General features: G+C 38.5%; 2 protein-coding genes across 6 annotated transcripts in view; one reads left to right on the forward strand and one right to left on the reverse strand.

Annotated features, from left to right (window-relative positions):
• Positions 1-2,911, forward strand: part of LOC134359364 (regulator of DNA class I crossover intermediates 1-like) — a 72,296-nt gene extending 69,385 nt beyond the window's left edge. Inside the window, exon 10 of one of the 2 annotated variants that reach the window (XM_063072501.1) lies at positions 2,508-2,638. In XM_063072501.1, coding sequence (XP_062928571.1) covers positions 2,508-2,513 — 6 coding nt within the window. In that variant the 3' untranslated portion in view covers positions 2,514-2,638. Of the gene's footprint in view, positions 1-2,503 lie in introns of both variants that reach the window. The other variant, XM_063072500.1, reaches the window with a different exon arrangement.
• Positions 2,912-7,431: 4,520 nt separating this feature from the next.
• Positions 7,432-21,204, reverse strand: part of LOC134359363 (proton myo-inositol cotransporter-like) — a 169,136-nt gene continuing 155,363 nt past the window's right edge. For 2 of the 4 annotated variants that reach the window (XM_063072496.1, XM_063072495.1), the window contains 4 exons: positions 17,948-18,069; positions 12,128-12,280; positions 8,186-8,335; positions 7,797-7,924 (listed from right to left, as the gene is read on the reverse strand). In XM_063072496.1, the coding sequence (XP_062928566.1) occupies positions 7,845-7,924; positions 8,186-8,335; positions 12,128-12,280; positions 17,948-18,069 (505 nt within the window). In that variant the 3' untranslated portion in view covers positions 7,797-7,844. Of the gene's footprint in view, positions 7,564-7,796; positions 7,925-8,093; positions 8,336-12,127; positions 12,281-17,947; positions 18,070-21,204 lie in introns of those variants that run through there. The other 2 variants (XM_063072499.1, XM_063072498.1) reach the window with 2 other exon arrangements.

The raw sequence follows: 21,204 nt of genomic DNA on the forward strand, positions 1-21,204 counted from the left end.
ATTATTAGGATAGTGAAAACAGTGTGACATACTAATGTGCTGGGCCATTTTGAGGTTAAAGAAGAGGTAATGTTAGATCTTCTAAAGAGCTACGTCCCAGGACCTAGTGTCGTATATCCCAGATCTGAAAGGAGGAAGTGAGGAGATTGCTGGGGCTTTGCCAAGGATCTCTGTCCTCAGCAATAGGTTTCTGGAGGACTGGAGAGTAGCAAATGTTGTGCCTTTGTTAAAGAATTAAATTTGTGATTATCCAGTAATTATAGGTCAATGTGTCTCGTGCTAGTTGAGAAGCTTTTGGAGAGGGTATTAAGAATATCATCTATGCGCATTTAGAAAGGCATGGCCTGTTTGGGGACAGTCAGCATGGCTTTGTACAGGCTTACAAACTTAAGTTTTTTTGAGGAAGTGAGTAAGGTTTTTAATGATGGTAAAACAATATTTGTTATCTGCATGGGAAGACATTTGATAAGGTTCCTCAAGGTAGGTAGAGGGAGAGAAAAATAAAAATAAATTGAGGGACCGCCTCATCAAGCACCTCTGCTCCATCCACTAAAAGTAGAACTTCACAGGGGCCTACCACTTTAACTCTTCTCCCCATTCCTGTTCTAACATGTTGATCCTTGTGCCACGATGAGGCCGCCCTCAGGGTGAAGGAGCAACACCTTATATTTCATCTGGGTAGTCTCCAACCCCGATGGCATGAATATCAATTTCTCCTTTCAGCAAAATAATATTCCCTCCCCCTCCCCTCTGGTTTCTTACCTTTTGTCACTTGCCTATCATCTCCTCCTGGGTCCCCTCCTCCTTCCTTTTCTCCTATGGTGCACTTCCCTCTCCTTTCAGATTCCTTCCCCTCCTGCCCTTCACCTTCCAACCCACCTGGCTTCACCGATCACCTTTTTGCTTTCTTCCTTCGCTTCCCCCTTCCTTTTCAATCCTGAAGAAGGGTCTCGGTGTGAAACGTCAACTGTTTATTCATTTCCATAGATGCTGCCTGAGCTACTGAGTTACTCCAGGATTTTGTGTGTTGCTAGAGATTTCCAGCATATGCAGAATCTTTTGTGTTTATACTTTGTTGGCGCTGGAAGCATGCCAATCCTCCCAGGCTGCCTCCTGCGCATCCTCGGACTGTTGACGCAAACCACACATTTCACTGTATATTTTGATGTACATGTGACAAATAGTTAATCTTTGATCTCATATTTATAATATGTATATGGATTTTGTACGGTAAGGCTTTTGACGAGGTTCCCCACAGAAAATCAGGAGGCATGAGATCCAGGGAAATTTGGCTGCATGGATTCAGAATTGGCTTGCCTATAGAAATAGCAGATAAAGCATATCCTTCCTGAAGGTAGGTGACTAGTGGTGTTCTGCAGGGATCTGTTCTGGGACCCCTGCTCCTTGTGACTTTTATAAATGACTTGAAGTATTGTGTTTAGTGCCAGTCACCTCAATATTCGAAGTGTTGAAAGGATGCAGAGGTGATTTACCAGGATGCTGCCTGAATTAGCGAGCATGCCTTTGTGGAAAGTTTGAGTGAGCTAGGGCTTTTCTCTTTGGAACAGAGGAAGATGAGAGGTGTATAAGATGATAAGAAGCATTGATAGAGTGAACATCCAGGGTGTTAATGGCTAATGAAAGGATCGTAATTTTAAGACGATTGGAGGAAGGTATGGGGATGTCAGAGGTAGGTTTTTTATTTACACAGAGAATGGTGAGCATGTGGAACACAGAGGCAGATATGTAAGGGGTATTGAAGAGACTTACATGGATGATAGAAAATGGAGGGCTATGTTAGATAGGCCTTGGGGTAGGTTAAAAGGTCACAACATCATGGGCTAAAGGGCCTGAGTGAGTTTGAAGAGGGAAAGATGCTGCTGGCTAATGCTTTATATTCTCTTGGCTTTGTAGCTAGTAGCATTTTCCCAAAGAATCTCAGTATTATATAGTCATCAATATCCATCTCAAAAATAAAGGAAACATGAGTCTGGCAGTGAGATAGCAAAGATGCTCCATGAATGTATTCGTTAGGAATTTATCCTATGATATGGGGTGTGTTATATAATTGAGGAAAAGAGGAATTTGTCCAGATATTACTGTGAAGAGCAGAGTTCCTAAAGAAGATACTTTACTGGATGGCTAGACAATTACAAATATTTTCATACACAGAGGGCATGATTTTAACCATACAAGTAATAAATGATGTACTAGTTTTTAAGTAGAAGAAAGTTAATATTGGGTCTAAGAATTTATCTCCCAACATCTTAAAAAAATAAGTGGGATAAACTGAATTTCAGAAAGACGAAGCTACACTTTGTTACATTTCACTGTACTCAACCTCACATAATCATACTGACATTTGTTTTTCTTCACTACTCCAGAATTGTTTACCATAAATGCCTTGATTTCCTGCTGCATCTGAAAGAATGTTCTTTTATGGATTAAAATTAAAAGGAATCATGTAATTTTAAGTTAATTGGTGAGTGTTTTCTTTTTCCAGTCAGAATTAGATGCTCAAAATGTACAGTTTGATGCTTCAGTTGTAAGCAAAGGCAGTATTCGGGAACAGCTTCTTGATGACAAGGTTGTCAGAGAAAACGACAAAGGCCAATGTGGACCACTTCATGAAAACTTCAGAGAATCAAACAGTACACACCGGATTGGTGGTGAACAGAAAGAAAATGCACATCAGTTTGTACCATCTTTAATGTATTGTCCATCAGAGGCTTCTACTTCTGAGCAAAATGTTGTACGTACGTCATTTCATGGTCAAGATGCATGGACACAGACTGAAAGTTCATTGACATATATGGGTTGGTCAAATGTTGCTATTCAATGCAATTTATCTGATGTTGCAGAGAGTCTTTTTTTATCTGGCAAAGAAGTAACCAACGTGGAAGATGACTAAAACTCTCTTGAGCAAACCACTAGGAACCACTATAGTTCATTTAAACAAAAAAAAAAATCGCTGTTTGGATACTCAAGCTGAAAAAGATATGAATTTAGGCTGCAGGATGCATTTGGAAGTAGTGGATGACACAAAATGTCTAAAAACCAAAAATGAGGGCAAGACCAAAATTAATGCAAACTACAGTGGTCCTGTTTCAAGCCAAAGTAAATGCGGCAACAGTGAAATTCAAATTCCACAGGCTCAAAAGGTAAAATAAACATTTCAAAATGAAAATTGTCTGTAACTTAACTGGATTCAGAATGTAATAAAAGAAAAGGAATTAACAGGAAAACTCTCCAGCATATAAAACATCTTTCAAGGCTAAGGAACAGAAACTAATTTGTTAAAATTCACTATGCTCAATGATGCTTTGGTAATTATAGCTCTGTGTCCATCATTTTTCTGAAACTTTAGCAACTACTGTCCTTTACAACTTTATGTGTATACCATTTGGATGTTATTTTGGTTTATTTTTACTGAGCTACTTTGTTACAAAATGACTGTCACTGTGGCTTAGTGGATAAATTCATTGCCTTCTATGACATTACGTGGACAAAATTGATCCCATGTTTGAGCCTTAAACTGAAATGATCTCCACTGCTATGATCAGATGTTTTACTTAATTGAAATATTGTGACATCTGGATGAAATTCTTCCCTTTCATAATCACTCAGTGACCCACGTATGGAAGTATTCTTGTATGAAATTGCTCACAAACAAATTGCCCAAATCACAGACATTGGGCAGCATTGATGGAGAAAACATTTCAGTTCAATGACCTTCATGTAAACTGGAAGTGAGAGATAAACTGTTAAGTTGCAGCAGAGGGTTGGAGATAAAGATGATGTCTGTGATAGGTTGGATCCTCAGTTCACTCTCTTTCTTTGAAACTTTATTTCATTAATTCTGCTGGTGGAAACCATTTTTGTTGTTTTGCACCCAGCTCTTTTCAACTACAGCCATTAAACCCACTAACACAGCTACATCACATTCATCCATTCTTTTCAGCAACCACAAACTTGTTGACCCACCCTACTGCTGACTCAATTTATTCTTGAAATATAAATATTCTTCTCTTCTGTTCTTATCCAGTACCCCTCACTGTACAATGTGCAACTCTTTCCACACCATCCTCTATCATCTGGTGCAGCTTTGCTTGTATCCTTTCAGATTCCATTCATTCTTTGAAATTTAAGTACAGCTTCAAATAAAAAAAATGACAGTGCTTTAAATTGATACTAATTCCTTCATCATCTGAATGTAAAATTGCTGATCCTTCATAATTATTTGGTTATACCAATGGATTACACAACTAAAGCCAAATTCAAAAGAAAATATATTTCCTTGAATATTAATGTAGGGATCACTGTAGACCAATCTGGAAGAATATGGTAAATTCCTTCTTTTATCCAAGTGTTTAATTCAGTTCGAAGCCATGCATGTCAATAATATATTAAATTTATTGGTAAACTGAGTTTATAGGAAAACAAATTTCACATCTCTTGGGCTTGAAAGATTTTAAAATACAGGATTTCACAGCAAAGACACTAAAATTTTGTTCTGATTTTGGATAGGAATATAAATTCTTTGGTACTTAATATCAACTTGCTTGTGCCAGACATGGAAAATTAAATTTTTGTCTTATTTGCATTTAACATTTTTAAATTGTGGATTTTCATTCACCACAATGCTAATTTGACTTTGTTATGTTAAATATCAAATTATATTTGAAGATAACACAATATTGATCAACTAAATGTTTATTTTTTCCTTGACAGCTCATTTGAGTCAACAATTCAATAACTAGATCCATATAATTTTATAGAAAGCATAACTATTAAAACATAACATTAACAAATCTGATTTTACAACACTAATGTACAAATATTATACTTTAATAAAGTTTAGGTCTCCCAGATGATAGTTATCCCCAGTACCCATTTAAAAAAAATTGAATACTGTGTTGGAATTGCCAAGGAATCTAAATATTACATTTCCTGTACTATGTAAAACAGTATAATCTTTTTTGTATTAGTTATTAGAATTAACTTTTGAATGTTGTAAAATTCCAGTTATTTAACAAATGGTGAATAGTTTTGGCTCATATCAGCAATGTTCATCTGAAACTACATTTGTACATTAAAAGCACAGAATAAAGGAAAATGAATTCTGATTATTGATCAGTTTCACTGGAACATTACCTTTTAGTGTTAAGAAGTGCTATACAGGTATTTATAAATATCAGTATTACTTTATTTATAAACATTACATTCATTATGTGTATTGTTATTTATGACCATCATTTTATCATAGTAGCTTTGAAATACAATTCTTAGTACATTGCAAAGATTACCTTGGTAATCCCAATATATTCAACTAGCTACACAAAGTACTTCTTAAAAATTTTACCGTTAGACATTCATCATCCAATAAAGGGTCCCCTTCTTTTGATTTATACATACCATCTAAACATAACACCTTCATTTCTGAAGTTCAGTTCTTAATTGGAAGATGTGCACAGCTTAGTGCATGAAAACTAACAAATTTTAAAAATACATTCAGTCAAGTTTTATGGTCTCCATCTATATGTAATTCTGCATGAAAAATATACTCAACTCTGCAATATTCTCTGTCAGGTTATCAATATTACAATTAGATATTTTTACATCAATAAACGGAATAATCTGTTCCATATAGAAATACACTGGTACAACACAAGCATTTAACAATGTTGATTTTTATGTAGTGTGGACAGATGAAACACTTAATAGACCAAATTTAAAATATGCACAGTGAAACCATTGCAATAATTTAGTAACTAATAAGCACACTGTATGTAACTTGACCAGACTATTATCTAGCAAATCTATAGGCAAATTTACTTCTTGTTATTTGAAATACCTGGCTAAATTTTTTATGAACTTACAAGCTTTGGTGAATGACGTCTGATGACAAAATTCTTTTTTCCATTTTCACCAAACAGTGACCTGAGGCACTTCTTAACAAATATAGCAGTATCACAAAGAGTTAATGTTAGTATGTGCAAAGTTAACAAATGAGCAAACTGTTGGCATTAGAGTGAAGAAATTTTGGAGACACCCATAACATTAGTCTGGTATTCCAAGTCTCAGAGGGGCCCATTGTACCAAACTGTAAGTCTTATAATTCCTTTCAAGATATTGTTTTAAGAACTGACAGTAAGCTTAACATAGTCTGCAGTAGGGACACAATTTGAGACATAAAATGTGCCTCAGTTTGAGTAGTGATTTTTGTCGATGCTTTTGTGGTTACTTTTCATTAATGGTGACTTATTCATACATTTCAAAGCACTAAATTCTTAGATACATTATGCTCTGACTGTAGTATTTTAAAATCAAAAAGTACATAATTACTTCACACTGCAATGCAAAATAATACAATTTTGGTCCATCCATTTTTTAAAAATGCTGTAAGCCAACCATGATTTAACAAATGAAGTAGGTTCATAGTAAGGTACTAAAAACACTAGATTTGATGAGGAATTTAATGTGCAAACGTTTGTAAGTTAAGTAGAAGTTCAGTTTGGTGTGAATGTTTCCCTTCTGCATTTGAGCACAGATAGCAAACAATATTTGGTTTTCATTGATACCTCTAAAACAACTGCTACATAATATTGTACTGCACTATCTGCTACTCAATTAAAAAGCTGTCTGCCTCGAGATTGGTGGTACACATTGTTCCAATAAAATGGATTTTTTTTCATATTTAATTCTGTGGGATGCAGCAATTACCACAGGTGTGTTCTGATCTCTCTTTGGTTATCAAGATAATTGGAGATTTCTGGCCTCTATCTCCAACAAAATAAGAATCTCTGAATAGGTTTAGAGAAAATAAGCAGCAAAATAATCACACATTTAAAAATATACTAATCCAATATAATTTTGCTTTCCTTTCTGCAGTTCCCACGAGTACTTGTTGAACCTTACCAGAGTTGTGATAAGTAATATGAACCGTCAACCTTTAGCACCCATAGATAGCAAGGATAGAAAATTGAAAGTCAAAGGCCACTTGTCTGCTACATAGTTACAAACACCACCTCCAAACGACATTGTAAAGGTATTTCTTCATAAGCAAACTGGGAAAAATTTGGAGACAAAGATCCCATGTAGTAGTCTTCTGTCAGAATTTGTAATCTTCCATTTCGAATACCAGTTAAATTGCTTTGTGACTTTAAAACTCAAATGTGATATGCATGTTGTTACACAACAGATTTTGTTCAATCGTTAAAGATGATACCTTGTAAAGTTTAGTACTTTCACAGGGAACTTAAAGTTGGTAATGTCACTTAAAATAATTACTATCCATATAAATCGTTTTAGCACTTTGACAGTTTGACTAGGCACTAGAAATACACTTCCCATCCACAAATAAGACTATCTTCTAATTAATATTGAAATATTCCCTTCTAAGTTATTTTCTACTAAATTTTGGTCTTAACATACTTCATTATCCAAGATGCCAGATTGCTGAAGATCTCTGCTATGTAACTGATCATGAGAATGTGGCAAAGAAGATAAAGTTGACAAACAGTCGTGTTGTTGCCTCTGAGAAAGTTCAACTTCTGTGTAGACCTGAAGAAAAATCAGTGTTTGCCAGAAGAGAAATTGAGCAGAAACATGATACAGACCATCAGCACTTGAATACGCTACCACAGGCTACTTAGGATACTGACTTTACATGGTTAACAAATAAGCGTACTAAAATTAAGCTAAAACAGTTGTCTTTTTTTAAGATTATAGATTTTGAATGTAAAAGCTGTTATAATCTGAAGTGACTACTTGCTACAACTTTAATCTGCATCAGTGACAGATGCAGAACCTAATGGCAGCAGCAAGTGCTGTTAACATGTAATTCAGAATATGTTTGTTTGCCCACCTGTATACCACACAATGCCATCTTCATTTTCAGCTCTTTGAACAAGTGGACTAGCAGCTATAAAACAAAAATGTAATGGTTTTCAATGACTACTAGAATTAGAGAGATTAGAAAAGAAACATGATTTGTTTAAACTGAAGCAGCAGCATGGAAGTGCAGAATCAATCACCAAGCCAGAAGCAGGGAAGATGGACACCAAAACTCCATGATTCTTTAGAGCAATAAAAGACACCACAGCAGATCATTCTACATCAGAAGTATCATTATCAGAAAGATGATAATTGCTTCCTTTCACTCGAATATATTCAATGTGCCGACCTTCATCAGAATCCAAAAGGCCACATGTGCATAGTCGGTTCTCAAACAAGCTTTCAATTTCCTCCAGCTTTATTCCTTTAGTTTCTGGAAGGCATCCATATATGAAGAACAATCCTAAGGTAGCTAGACCAGCATACAAGAAGAAAACGCCTGCAATGTAAAAGTAGAAAGTAAGTTAAATCATTAATATGACATCTGGTGAATGATGGGAAAAGTAATTGATATCACTGATAACAGAAGAATACAAAAAATAGGCACAGGAGTAGGCATCTGGCCCGTCTTGCCTGCTCTGCCATTCAATAAGATCATGGCTGATCTGGCCATGGACTCATCTCCACCTACCTGCCTTTTCCCCATAACCCTCAATTCCCCTACTATGCAAAGATCTATCCAATCTTGACAAATATCTTTACTGAGGTAACCTCCACTGCTTCACTGGGCAGAGAATTCCACAGATTTACCACTCTCTGGGAAAAGCAGTTCCTCCTCATATCCATCCTAAACCTACTGCTCCCGAATCTTGAGGCTATGTCCCCTCACCAGTAGAAACAACTTTCCTGCCTCTATCTTATCTATCCCTTTCATAATTTTGTATGTTTCTGTAAGATCTCCTCTCATTCTTCTGAATTCCAGTGAGTAACGTCCCAGGTGACTCAACCTCCCCTCGTAGTTGAACCTGTCATCTCTGGAATCTACCTGGTGAACCTCCTCTGCATCGCCTCCAAAGCTGGTATATCCTTCTTCAAGTAAGGAGACCAGAACTGCATGCAGTACTGCAAGTGCAGCCTCACTAGTATCCTATACAGTTGCAGCATAACCTCCCTGCTCTTAAATTTAATCCATCTAGCAATGAAAGCCAACATTCCATTTGATAACCTGCTGCACCTGCAAAGCAACCTTTTGAGATTCATGCACAAGCACTCCCAAGTCCCTTTGCACAGCAGCATGCTGCAATTTTTTACCATTTAAATAATAATCTGCTCTTGCATTTTACCCTCCAAAGTGCGATGGCCTTGCATTTACCAACATTGTACTCTAAGCTGCCCGACATTTACCCACTCTCTTAACCTATCTATCCCACCGCAGACTCTCTGTATCTTCTACACAATTTGCTTTTCCATTCAATTTAGTATCATCAGCAAACTTAGATACAATACACTTGGTCCCCTCTTCCAGATCGTTAATGTATATCGTGAACAGTTGCGGACCCAGTACCGACCCCTGTGGCACACCGCTTACCACTGATTGCCAACCAGAGTAACACTCATGTATCCCTGCTTTCTATCATTTAACCAATCCCCTATCCATGCTAATTCATCACTCCAATCCTATGCATCCTTATCTTATGGATAAGTTTTTTATGTGGCATCTTATTGAACGCCTTCTGGAAATCCAAGTAAATAACATCAATCTGTTCCCCTCTATCTACTGGCTGGTGGCGTAGTGGCATCAGTGCCGGACTTCAGAGCGAAGGCTCCCAAGTTCGAATCCAACCAATCCCTTGCACGCTTTCCATCTGTGCTGGGTTGAGTGTTGAGCTAACAACTCATAAAAATAAGAAAGCCAGCTAAAAAAAAATGTTGTCATGACAGCGTCCCGATGACTCCTCTCAGAGTTAAGGGTTTTCTTCTTCTTCTTCTTGTTCCCCTCTATCCACAGTGCTCATTATATCCTCAAAGAATTCCAGTAAGTTTGTCAAACAGGACCAGCCTTTGCTGAACCCTTGCTGTGTCTGCCTGATGGATCCATTTCTTCCCAGATACCTCACTATTTCTTCTTTAATGATAGCTTCAAGCATTTTCCCAACTACAGATGTTAAACTAACTGGCTTGTAGTTACCTGCCTTTTGCTTACATCCTTTTTTGAACAGTGGCTTGACATTCGCTGTCTTCCAATCCGCTGGAACATGCCCAGAATCCAGAGAATTTTGATAAATCATCACCAAAGCCTCAACTACAACTAATGCCATTTCTTTCAGTACCCTGGGATGCATTCCATCAGGACCAGGGAACTTATCTATCTTCAGGCCAACAAGTTTGCTAAGCACTACCTCTTTAGTGATAGCTATTGTATTTGAGGTCCTCACCTTCCATCGCATCTATAACATCTCTCTTTGGCATGTCAGATGTGTCCTCCACCGTGAAGACCAGGGCTCCCAAGTTTAATCAAAGCCTCAGCCATTTCCTCATTACCCAATATCAATTCCATTTTCTCATTCTCCAAAGGATTTACATTCACTTTAGCCACCCTTTTTTGCTTTATACAATTATAAAAACTTTTGCTGTCCATTTTTAATATTTTGTGCTAATTGATGTTCATAATCTACCTTCCCTTTCTTTACTGCTTGCTTAGTGGTTCTTTGTTGCTTTTTAAAGTTTTCCCAATCTTCTAGTTTCCGACTAGTCTTAGCAACTTTGTATGTATGAGCTTTGAGTTTATCGCCACCTTTTATTTCCTTTGTTATCCAAGGCTAGCTCTCCTCACCCTTACTGTCCTTGCTTTTAACTGGAATATACTTTTGAAAGTCATTTACTGTTCCTCAAGTGTCCCACCATATAGCCTGTGTTCCCAGTCTACACTAGCGAATTCCTCCCTAATCCCATTGTAGTCTCCACTATTTAGGCATAACACACTGGTTTTGGATTGAACTACTGCACCCTCCATTTGTATGAGAAATTCAATCATACTGTGATCATTCTTTCCAAGAGGATCCCCAACTACAAGATCACTAATTTTACCTTCCCCATTGGACGGGACCAGATCTAAGATAGTACATTCCCTTGTAGGTTCAGCAACATGTTGTTCAAGAAAGCCATCATAGAATGCATTCTATGAAATTCTCCTCAAGACTGCCTCAACCAACTTGATTCACCCAATCTATCTGTCCCCCATGATAACTGCTGTTCCATTCTTATATACCTCAGATATTTCTCTGTTTATTGCCTGTGCCACTGTGATGTTATTGTTTGGTGACCGATTAAACAGTGATTTTTTTCCCTTTACTATTCCTAATCTCTAACCAGATGAGTATAATTCACTCAGTTACAAATCGACAATGATAGCATTTTATAAAAAGGTCAACATTTTGTTGATACAAATAACAAACTGAGTAAATAAGCATGTTTGAAAATTAGGAGATGGATAAATATGTCAGAATCATGCCTGTTTTAGAAATTAAACTTGAAGCACAAGTAATTCCTAAGTGCATTAAATTGATATTGCACCTACAACGATAACTTAAACATTTTTAAGGAATAAAGTTTTACATTGATTATTAGCAGTGATGGTGGCACAAAATAAAAATGTTATGATTGCTGAAAAGAAAGAAAAAACACAAATAATTAAGACTGCCAATTAAAATAATACGTTGGATAGAAACAAAAGCTTTGTGATTAAAACTTTATAGCAGTTTTAATCACAAAGCTTTCACTTTAAAAATTGTTTTCCTTTCACTACGCAAGTTGGTCAATTGATTAAACAGTTGGAATTATGCTAAATTCTGAATTAAGAGATCCATCAGAATTATCAAGAAATTTACTGCCAGGCAGTACTGTCAAACACACTGCATAATTATTCAGCACATTTTATCCTAAGCTCTGAAATGTATTCTATTGAATTCTCGAAAATAAATTTGAGACAAAATACCAGTGGTGACACAACAATGTTTAGTATTGACACTAGTTGAATTTCAGATCCTTGAAAACTTCCTTCTGTGCAAAATGACCACCCATTGATTTTTTATTCAGATGATGCTGAATATTTATAAAGTATTTCAAACACATCCCTTCAAATAATCTAGAATGGTTTTGTTGAGAACTATGTGTTGTATATTGTATAGCAAGTTCTTTTAGACATGAAATTGAGCCAGTGGGAGTCAAAATTTTACAATTATCTGTTAGTATATATTAAAGAACATTTGGTAAAGTGAAATTCATCTCCTACCATAATACGTGAGATACTCTGCCAAATGCAAAAATGTCACTGATACAAGGACATTGAAAATCCAGTTGACTCCAGAAGCCATTGCATTCCCTGTACTTCTTGCCCACATGGGATATATTTCAGAATTTACTGTCCAAGGCATAGAACCCATTCCTAAAAAAGGTACAAAATTAAGTCAGAGCTAATCCCGTGGAATGAAAATTGTATGTGTAATAATATATCAACAAAGCAGGACTCCATGGCAGAATGTCACAGAGGAGCTCCTTATCTCAGAATGAAGCCTCTTTGGTATAAAATCTGGCATACAATTAACTGAGGCTATCAAATTTTGTTATATCTGTCTGCAATTCTACAACACAGATGTGCAGTTAAACACGGAAGTACAAAGGCTGCTGTGAAAGATACAATGTTTCAAACAGTTCATTGTGATGTCCTTCATGATAAATCTTAAAATATACTAGTCAACAGGGTGACCCGTTGGGGCACCCTTTGAGAGAAGGGTACTGCAGTCTGATGTGACCAGAATGAACATTAAATTTTCCTGAATGCTATTGGTATCGCTTTGCTTTGGAAACTGAAGCAGAAAACCTCAGTTTATTAAACAAGAACGACGCGTAGCAAAGCAAATATAGCTCCTCCTCGTTTAACAAGGGACACTTTTGATGGCATCATTTCTGGTTTACCTGCTACCCTTGTGCCTCTCGTTATCATTCTGGAGATGTGCACTCCTTTCATCCCCCGTCTCTTCTGCTCTTCTGCTGTTTGTTGTTTGTCTTTGATCCTGGAGACATGTATGCCTCTCCTCCTCTGACTCTTCTTCTCCTCTCATCTTTTTTTGTCCTGGCTCTTTGATCCTGGAATCGTGCGGCCCTGGCCTCATCTGATTCTTGTTCTCTCCCTCTCCTTGCCGCTTCCCATCGACGTTTGGTGTCATCTCTTGACCGTAATGTCCCCCTTCCCTTTCCATGCAGCATAATTAGGCTGACCTTTTTTTTTAACCCTAATGCTGGATAGAAGATACGAAGCACTAACACTAAAGGATGCTGATTATTTTTGATACGTGGTTGGCGCTCTCCTAAATGGACGTGATATAGTCACTGCTGTCCTTTGGCTGCAGCAAAGGGTTTCATGGGTGTCTCGAAGTACGTCATTACAACAAGATTTAATTATTTCTTATTGATGGATGGCAGTTAGATCTGTCCCAATCCTGCACATGCTGATGGTGATTAGTAGAATGTGACCCCTGAAATAGAGCTGCCCTGCCCTTTTGCTCCAGTAGGTGTCACTGCTGAGGCTGGCCATGATCATGCATCGGGCTGTCATCGGGATTTCCATGATGGCTGACCGGCTCTTGGGTGAAAGCCAGCCTGTTGATTTTTGGCGAATGAGCAATTTTATACGAATATATAACCCTGAACTTTGCCTGCATTCTGTAAGTTAGCGCATTTTAATTCGATTTAGCCAAAAAGTGCCACTGTAATGCACCGTTTGCACTAATTGGAGGTCACAAACAGACAGACAGACAGAGCATGAGAGTTTTAGTAATATATAGATACAATGTGTGTGAATGTGGGCACATACTGAATAATGGGTTGAAATATCCCATTAGAAAGCTAAGAATGTGATGGTTTAAGAATGTTCTTCCTCAGGGAAGTGTGCTTCCACCACTGCTGTACAACATCTACACAAATGACTAACCAATAGATGATGTCACACGCCATTTTATATATGCTAATGACTTATGTATCACAGCCCAAAGCACTGATTTTAACACCGTGGAGAAAATGCTTTTTGAGCCTTGGAGGGACTAACATCCTACTATGAAGAAAACCATCTCCGTGCAAACCCATCAAAGACGCAAGTTTATGCATTTCACCTCAAAAACCATGAAGCCAAACGTCAGCTTAAAGTAACCTGGTGTGGAACAACACTGAGGCATTGCAAGCACCCTGTCTACTTAGGAGTCACCCTTGACAGATGCCTCACTTTCAAGAACCATATCAATAAGACAAAGGCAAAAGTGAGAGCATGAGACAACATCCTAAATAAGCTCACTAACGCAAAATGGGGAGCAAGCTCGAAAACATTGCGAACCAATGGACTTGCTCTTTGCTATTCCACTGCCGAATACGCCTGCCCTGCATGGGAAAGACCTACTCATGCGAAGAAGATGGATGCCGTTCTGAATGCAAGCTGCCGACTTATCACAGGTTGTTTAAAACCAACAAACACCAACAGCCTATATATCCTGGTGGGTATCGCTCCCCCTGATAGAGAAGAACAGTGGCCAGCAAGATCAGATGAGAGGCACCCTCTACATGGTCACACACCTACACCTAGCCGCCTAAAGTCAAGGAAGAGCTTCGTGAACAGTGTTGTTCCATTACAATCAACCCCACCTGAAGCCCGCATCGCCTTGTGGAAAGACTGGTTCTCCAGTCTCAAACAACCCCCAAAGATGGAATTTCCACTGGATGAAAGCCTTTCCCCAGGAGCTAATTGCAACTGGGCAACCTGAAAGTGCCCTAACAGACTTAGGACTGGTGTAGGATGTTAAAAGGTGTCACTAAGCAAATGAGGAAATACAACCAGCCCGACAACTTGTGAATATGGAACTGAGCCGCAAACTATGCAATATCTCCTGCAATGCCCATCACTAGAGGAACCCTGTACTGTTGCAGATCTTGCCAAATTCAACAAGGCGCAAAAATGTGTCCAGTTCTGGCTGGGCCAGGTATAGACTGTCCGTGGACACGATAAGAAGATGACAACCATCAAATAATTTCTCCAGTTTTAAATTTTATTTTGAAATTACAGGCACTTGTTTTGGAAATCTAAAAGTCACAGTATTTTCCTCTGCCTCTTTTCCCTACTTTTGAATCTCAGCAGTATTTCTCCATTTCATTCTGTTTTTTGTGTGTTTTCCATCTAATAAGCATTTTCTAATTTGAACACTGTGCTTGAGTGAGGATTCTTCAAACTAATTGGGAGAATTATGTTTATTTACATGTACGTGCTCAGATTTTCTAGGTACCCCACCAAGAACAATGTTGGATCACATGGTTAATATATGCAAAATAGCTTGCAAAAACCGTGGTGGTTGTCAGTAAGATGAACATTAAGCATCATTCTTTGTACTGAATTACAAAATATGGACCCATTAGAGAAAGAAACAAGAGACTGCAAGTGGAGGAATCCAGAGCAAAAATCACTGGGGGAGCTCAGCAGGCAGGCCAGAATCTGTGGGGGAAAGAAATTGTTGACATTTCAAGTAAAAAGGACTGAAAGTGGAGGTGGGAGATGGCCAGTTTAAACGGAACCTGGGCACCACAGTAGTGTAGTAGTTAGCACGACACTATAGCAGCTTGGGGTGTCAGAGTTTAGAGTTCAGTTCCAGCATGTGAAGAACAAAAGGACGACAGGAGTGAAGGTAGGACCGATTAGAGATATAAAGGTGGGAAGATGTGCCTGGAGGCTGTGGAAGTGAGCGAGGTCGTCAATGAATACTTCTCTTCGGTATTCACCAATGAGAGGGAACTTGATGACGGTGAGGACAATATGAGTGAGGTTGATGTTCTGGAGCATGTTGATATTACGGGAGAGGAAGTGTTGGAGTTGTTAAAATACATTAGGACGGATAAGTCCCCGGGGCCTGATGGAATATTCCCCAGGCTGCTCCACGAGGCGAGAGAAGAGATTGCTGAGCCTCTGGCTAGGATCTTTATGTCCTCGTTGTCCACGGGAATGGTACCGGAGGATTGGAGGGAGGCGAATGTTGTCCCCTTGTTCAAAAAAGGTAGTAGGGATAGTCCGGGAAATTATAGACCAGTGAGCCTTATGTCTGTGGTGAGAAAGCTGTTGGAAAAGATTCTTAGAGATAGGATCTATGGGCATTTAGAGAATCATGGTCTGATAAAGGACAGTCAGCATGGCTTCGTGAAGGGCAGATCGTGTTTAACAAGCTTGATAGAGTTCTTTGAGGAGGTGACCAGGCATATAGATGAGGGTAGTGCAGTGGATGTGATCTATAAGGCATTTGACAAGGTTCCACACGGTAGGCTTATTCAGAAAGTCAGAAGGTATGGGATCCCGGGAAGTTTGGCCAGGTGGATTCAAAATTGGCTTGCTTGCAGAAGGCAGAGGGTCGTGGTGGAGGGAGTACATTTGGATTGGAGGGTTGTGACTAGTGGTGTCCCACAAGGATTCGTTCTGGGACCTCTACTTTTCGTGATTTTTATTAACGACCTGGATGTGGGGGTAGAAGGGTGGGTTGGCAAGTTTGCAGATGACACAAAGGTTGGTGGTGTTGTGGATACTGTAGAGGATTGTCGAAGATTGCAGAGAGACATTGATAGGATGAAGAAGTGGGCTGAGAAGTGGCAGATGGAGTTCAACCCGGAGAAGTGTGAGATGGTACACTTTGGAAGGACAAACTGAAAGGCAGAGTACAAAGTAAATGGCAGGATACTTAGCAGTGTGGGGAAGCAGAGGGATCTGGGGGTACGTGTTCACAGATCCCTGAAAGTTGCCTCACAGGTAGATAGGGTAGTTAAGAAAGCTTATGGGGTGTTAGCTTTCGTAAGTCCAGGGATAGAGCTTAAGAGTCGCGAGGTAATGATGCAGCTCTATAAAACTCTGATTAGGCCACACTTGGAGTACTGTGTCCAGTTTTGGTCGCCTCACTACAGGAAGGATGTGGAAGCATTGGAAAGGGTACAGAGGAGATTTACCAGGATGCTGCCTGGTTCAGAGAGTATGCATTATGATCAGAGATTAAGGGAGCTAGGGCTTTACTGTTTGGAGAGAAGGAGGATGAGAGGAGACATGATAGAGGTATACAAGATATTAAGAGGAATAGATACAGTGGACAGCCAGCGCCTCTTCCCCAGGGCACCACAGCTCAATACAAGAGGCTTTAAGGTAAGGGGTGGGAAGTTCAAGGGATATATTAGAGGAAGGTTTTTTACTCAGAGAGTGGTTGGTGCATGGTGGAGGCAGATACACTAGTGAAATTTAAGAGATTACTAGACAGGTATATGGAGGAATTTAAGGTGGGGGGTTATATGGGAGGCAGAGTTTAAGGGTCAGCACAACATTGTGGGCTGAAGGGCCTGTACTGCGCTGTACTGTTCTATGTTCTATCTTCTGTAAGGAGTTTGTACATCCTCCCCAGGACTGGGTGAGATTTCTTAGCGGGTAACGGTTTCCTTCCACAGTCCAAAGAAGTACTGCTTCGTAGGTTAATTGGTCATTGTAAATTGTCCTATGATTAGGCTAGGGTTAAATAGGTGAGAAGCTGGGGTGTGTGGCTCATTGAGCCAAAAAGGCCTGCTCTGTGTTGTATCTTTAAATAAGTAAATAGCCGTGGTGCGACAGGAACCTGGAGCGACTGCTGGACTGAGGGGTGAAAGATAATGGGAAGATTGGGTGGGGAGGGGGAAAGAGAGATGAGTAGATCAGAGAGGCACGGAGGGAGTGGACCTTGCAGAAGGCAGAAGAAAGTGGGGAGAAGATGATGTGGCATTATTACAGCTGGCAGAAATGGCCAAGGAAGATATGCTGGATATGGGTGTTTGTTAAAATGCATAGCACACATCTGTACTTAAAATATTTTTCCTCACACTAAAAATTAGTTTTAGAAACTAGATATGCAGTAGTAAAAATGAGCTTTACTGCTTTTATCAAGAACTTGTTTATGTAGGACAGAAAGGTTAGATTGATCTTAAGAGTAGGTTATAAAGTCTGTACTGTGCAGTACTGTTAATTGTTCTTTATAACACAATGTATGACCACATGAGTAACAAGTGAAAAGTTTCATACCTGGTGCAAAAAACACAAGATACAAGATAAGACCCAGTAATGCCGTCCAGGAATATTTTGTGGGGCAGAAGTTGAATGCCCAAGATACCCCTTTTTTCTTAAACTCAGACTCATTACTGCATCTGTAAGGGACAATGAAGATTATTGCAAGTGATAATGTAATATAAATGGCAAAATAAAATCTTGAAAATACTCCTTTTTGAAGAAAAATGTTATAAGCATGGATAATCAATGAGTATATTAAAGTATTTAAGTTTGAGAAAATTTAAATCAGAAGCAATTTCAAATGACTGCATCAGCTGAGACTGACCAGGGAAATGGACAAGCCAGTACAAGAAGATTCACAGAGGAGTAACTTGCCTCAGCTAATTAGTATTGCACGAAAATAATCTTTTTGAGAATGTTGATTGATGAAAACTTTTTACTATAGGGTATATAAGGGACCATTCTCCTTTTCTTCCATTAACCATTACGCAATGGCTGAATTCTGTCTGCTCTAAACACGGCCGATAAATTGTTTCCTCATCTTTCTCCTAAGCTGCTTCGGTGGTTATTCTAAACTGATGAACTTCATCACCAAGTCCATAATCAGAGGAATGAAATGGGAATCTGAGCCTATTGTCAGCTTGCAAAGCAAATTTGAATCTTTTGTATTGCATTTTGTGGCTTAGTGTCAAATGTTGTCAAGTAATACTCCTACACTGACTTTTGCTTTCTTTACAGCATGAAATTATGTAACATTAATGCAAATAAAAGTTTGTTCCACAGTGGGATCACAAGGCTCAACATTTAGTCTCATGATGGTTGAACGATTTAGAGTTACAGTAGATGCAGCATGAAAAAGATGTCTGATGGTACTGAGTCTTGAGGCTGACCTCAAATTGAAAAATTTAGAAATGAGGAAGAAATTAATGGATCAGGAAGTGGGAAAACTTAACATGTGAGATCTGACAGGAGATGTAATAAAGTAACCAATTACACAATGAATAGGAGGATACAAAAACATGTGCAAGAACAGAGCTGAAGTGTTTGTTCATTAATTCCTAAAGGTCAATAGAGTGGTTAGAAAGGCAAAAGGGCCTTACTTTATTAAATGAGGCATAGAAAATAAGAACAGGGATGCAAGTTAAGGCTTTGTAGAACACCACTTAGGCCACAGGATTGTAAAAACAATATATGAGGAAAGATGGTTTTGCCGATAAACATCTGAGACGTACAGAATAAAATTAGGGAGGGGCCAGGGTTCAAACCAACTTGAAGGATTGAAGAGGAAATGAAGAATTTTTATTTCACCCAGATGCTGATGGAGATTTGAAACTGTGTACGAAAGGAAAGGTTAGTAAAGGCAGAAAGCCTCTACTCATTGCAAAAAAACCTGCTCAACTAACTCAGCTGATCGAACGCCATCAGTGAATGGAAAGAAACTCGTTATAAATTCTGGTATGACTGATATACCAAGACAGTAAACTGTTGTGCATTATTCTACTAACACATACTTATAAGAGTTCTTATTTGATACTTGGATGCTTGAATTTGTTCCTCGCTATAATTTATTCAATACTGTTGCAAGACTTATATTTTTATAGATGTACAGTGAAGAGCATTCTGACTGGTTGCATTCCAGTCTGATATGGAGGCTTCAATGCACAAGAGGCTGCAGGGGATAGTGGACTTAGATAGCTCCCTCACAGGCACAACCTTCCCCACCAGCAAGGGTATCTTCAAGAAGCGGTACCTCAGGAAGGCAGTATCCACCAGTAAGCGCCCTCAGCATCTGGAACAAGCCTCATCTCAACATTACCGTCAGGGATGAGGTACAGGAGCCTGAAGATCCACGCTCAAATGTTTTAGGAACAGTTTCTTCTCCTCTGCTAAGAGATCTCTGAATGGTCCATCAACACTATCTTGATACCATTTTTTTTTGCAATATTTTGTAATTTCATGCCTTTGTATTGCACTACTGCCAAACCACAAATTTCACGTCATCTAAGTCAGCAATAAGAAATATGATTCTGATTCCATCCTACGATGGAACATGCCTTCTCTTCTAAACCCGGTAAGCTGTAAATCAAATGGAAGACAGTGATTTCTTAGCTCATTTGGCACAAATGACTGTTAACAATTCAGGTTCCACAAATAAAACTGAATATCATCACTTCTCTGTTCAACCTTTTATCCATATTTATATATGAATTAAGTGCCATGAGAAAAACTGAGTTGGCAAATGCTGCTGCTTCTATTGACCAAGTGTATTTTAAAACAGACAATTTCTCAAAATCCTGCCAAAAAATTTGACCCCGTTATTCCTATTTTAGGCACTACTTATTTATTTTTGTATTTTACGTATTTGCACTGTACTGCTGCAAAACAAGTTTCATGACCATAAACGGTAAGTCAGTGCTAATATATCTGATTCCATGCGGATTTTAAAAAAAATTAAATTATTATTTAAATGTACAGTATTTAACAGTGCTTGACCACAATGATATTCAAAGACTTCAGTTCTTTAGATCCAGCCACATTAAAACTGTTTCCATAGATGGTACAAGTGCACATTCCTTTATCCGAAATTCTGAAATCCAAAAAGCTCTGAAAACCAAAGTTTTTTTGCCGACAGCTGATGTCACTCAGATGTGACGTGGCAGCACTAGCAGAGGCCGCCAGACGTCAGTTGTGGTTCAGCGCTCGTATGGGTTACACGTACATTTGCTGTCCGCTGATATTTTGTGTTCACTGTTGACTTTGTGTTTAATTTCACTGTGAAAATGTCAAAAAGAGCTGCAGATACCCCTATGGGTAACAATGAGATAAAGAGAAGGAATCTTCTCTATCAATAACGCAGGAAGTGGAGTTATTGCAGAAGCTTGATCGTGGTGTGTCTGTGCGGTGTCTTACTGAAGAAAATAGTGTCGGAACTACCACTGTATATGATTTAAATAGACAGAAAGACAAGTTATCGAAGTTTTATAGTGACAGTGACAGTGATGCTCTACATTTATTCCAATAAGTCATTTACCATGTGTTTGATTCGGTTCGTTTGAAGCTGTATATTTTTATGTTTTACTGAATGTTTTTGTTGGAAATAAAATTTCTTCTTATTATTCCCTAAACAATATAGTATAACAATTATTTACATAACATTTACATTGTATTAGGTATTATAAGTAATCTAGAGATGATTTAAAGTATACAGGAGGATGTGCGTAGGTTTGGTGCACCGCTGGGTCTTAAAGTCCACTGCACTGAGACAGGTTAAA

The sequence above is a fragment of the Mobula hypostoma genome, chromosome 20 (genome assembly GCF_963921235.1).
Source record: "Mobula hypostoma chromosome 20, sMobHyp1.1, whole genome shotgun sequence".
NCBI classification, from domain to species: domain Eukaryota; kingdom Metazoa; phylum Chordata; class Chondrichthyes; order Myliobatiformes; family Myliobatidae; genus Mobula; species Mobula hypostoma.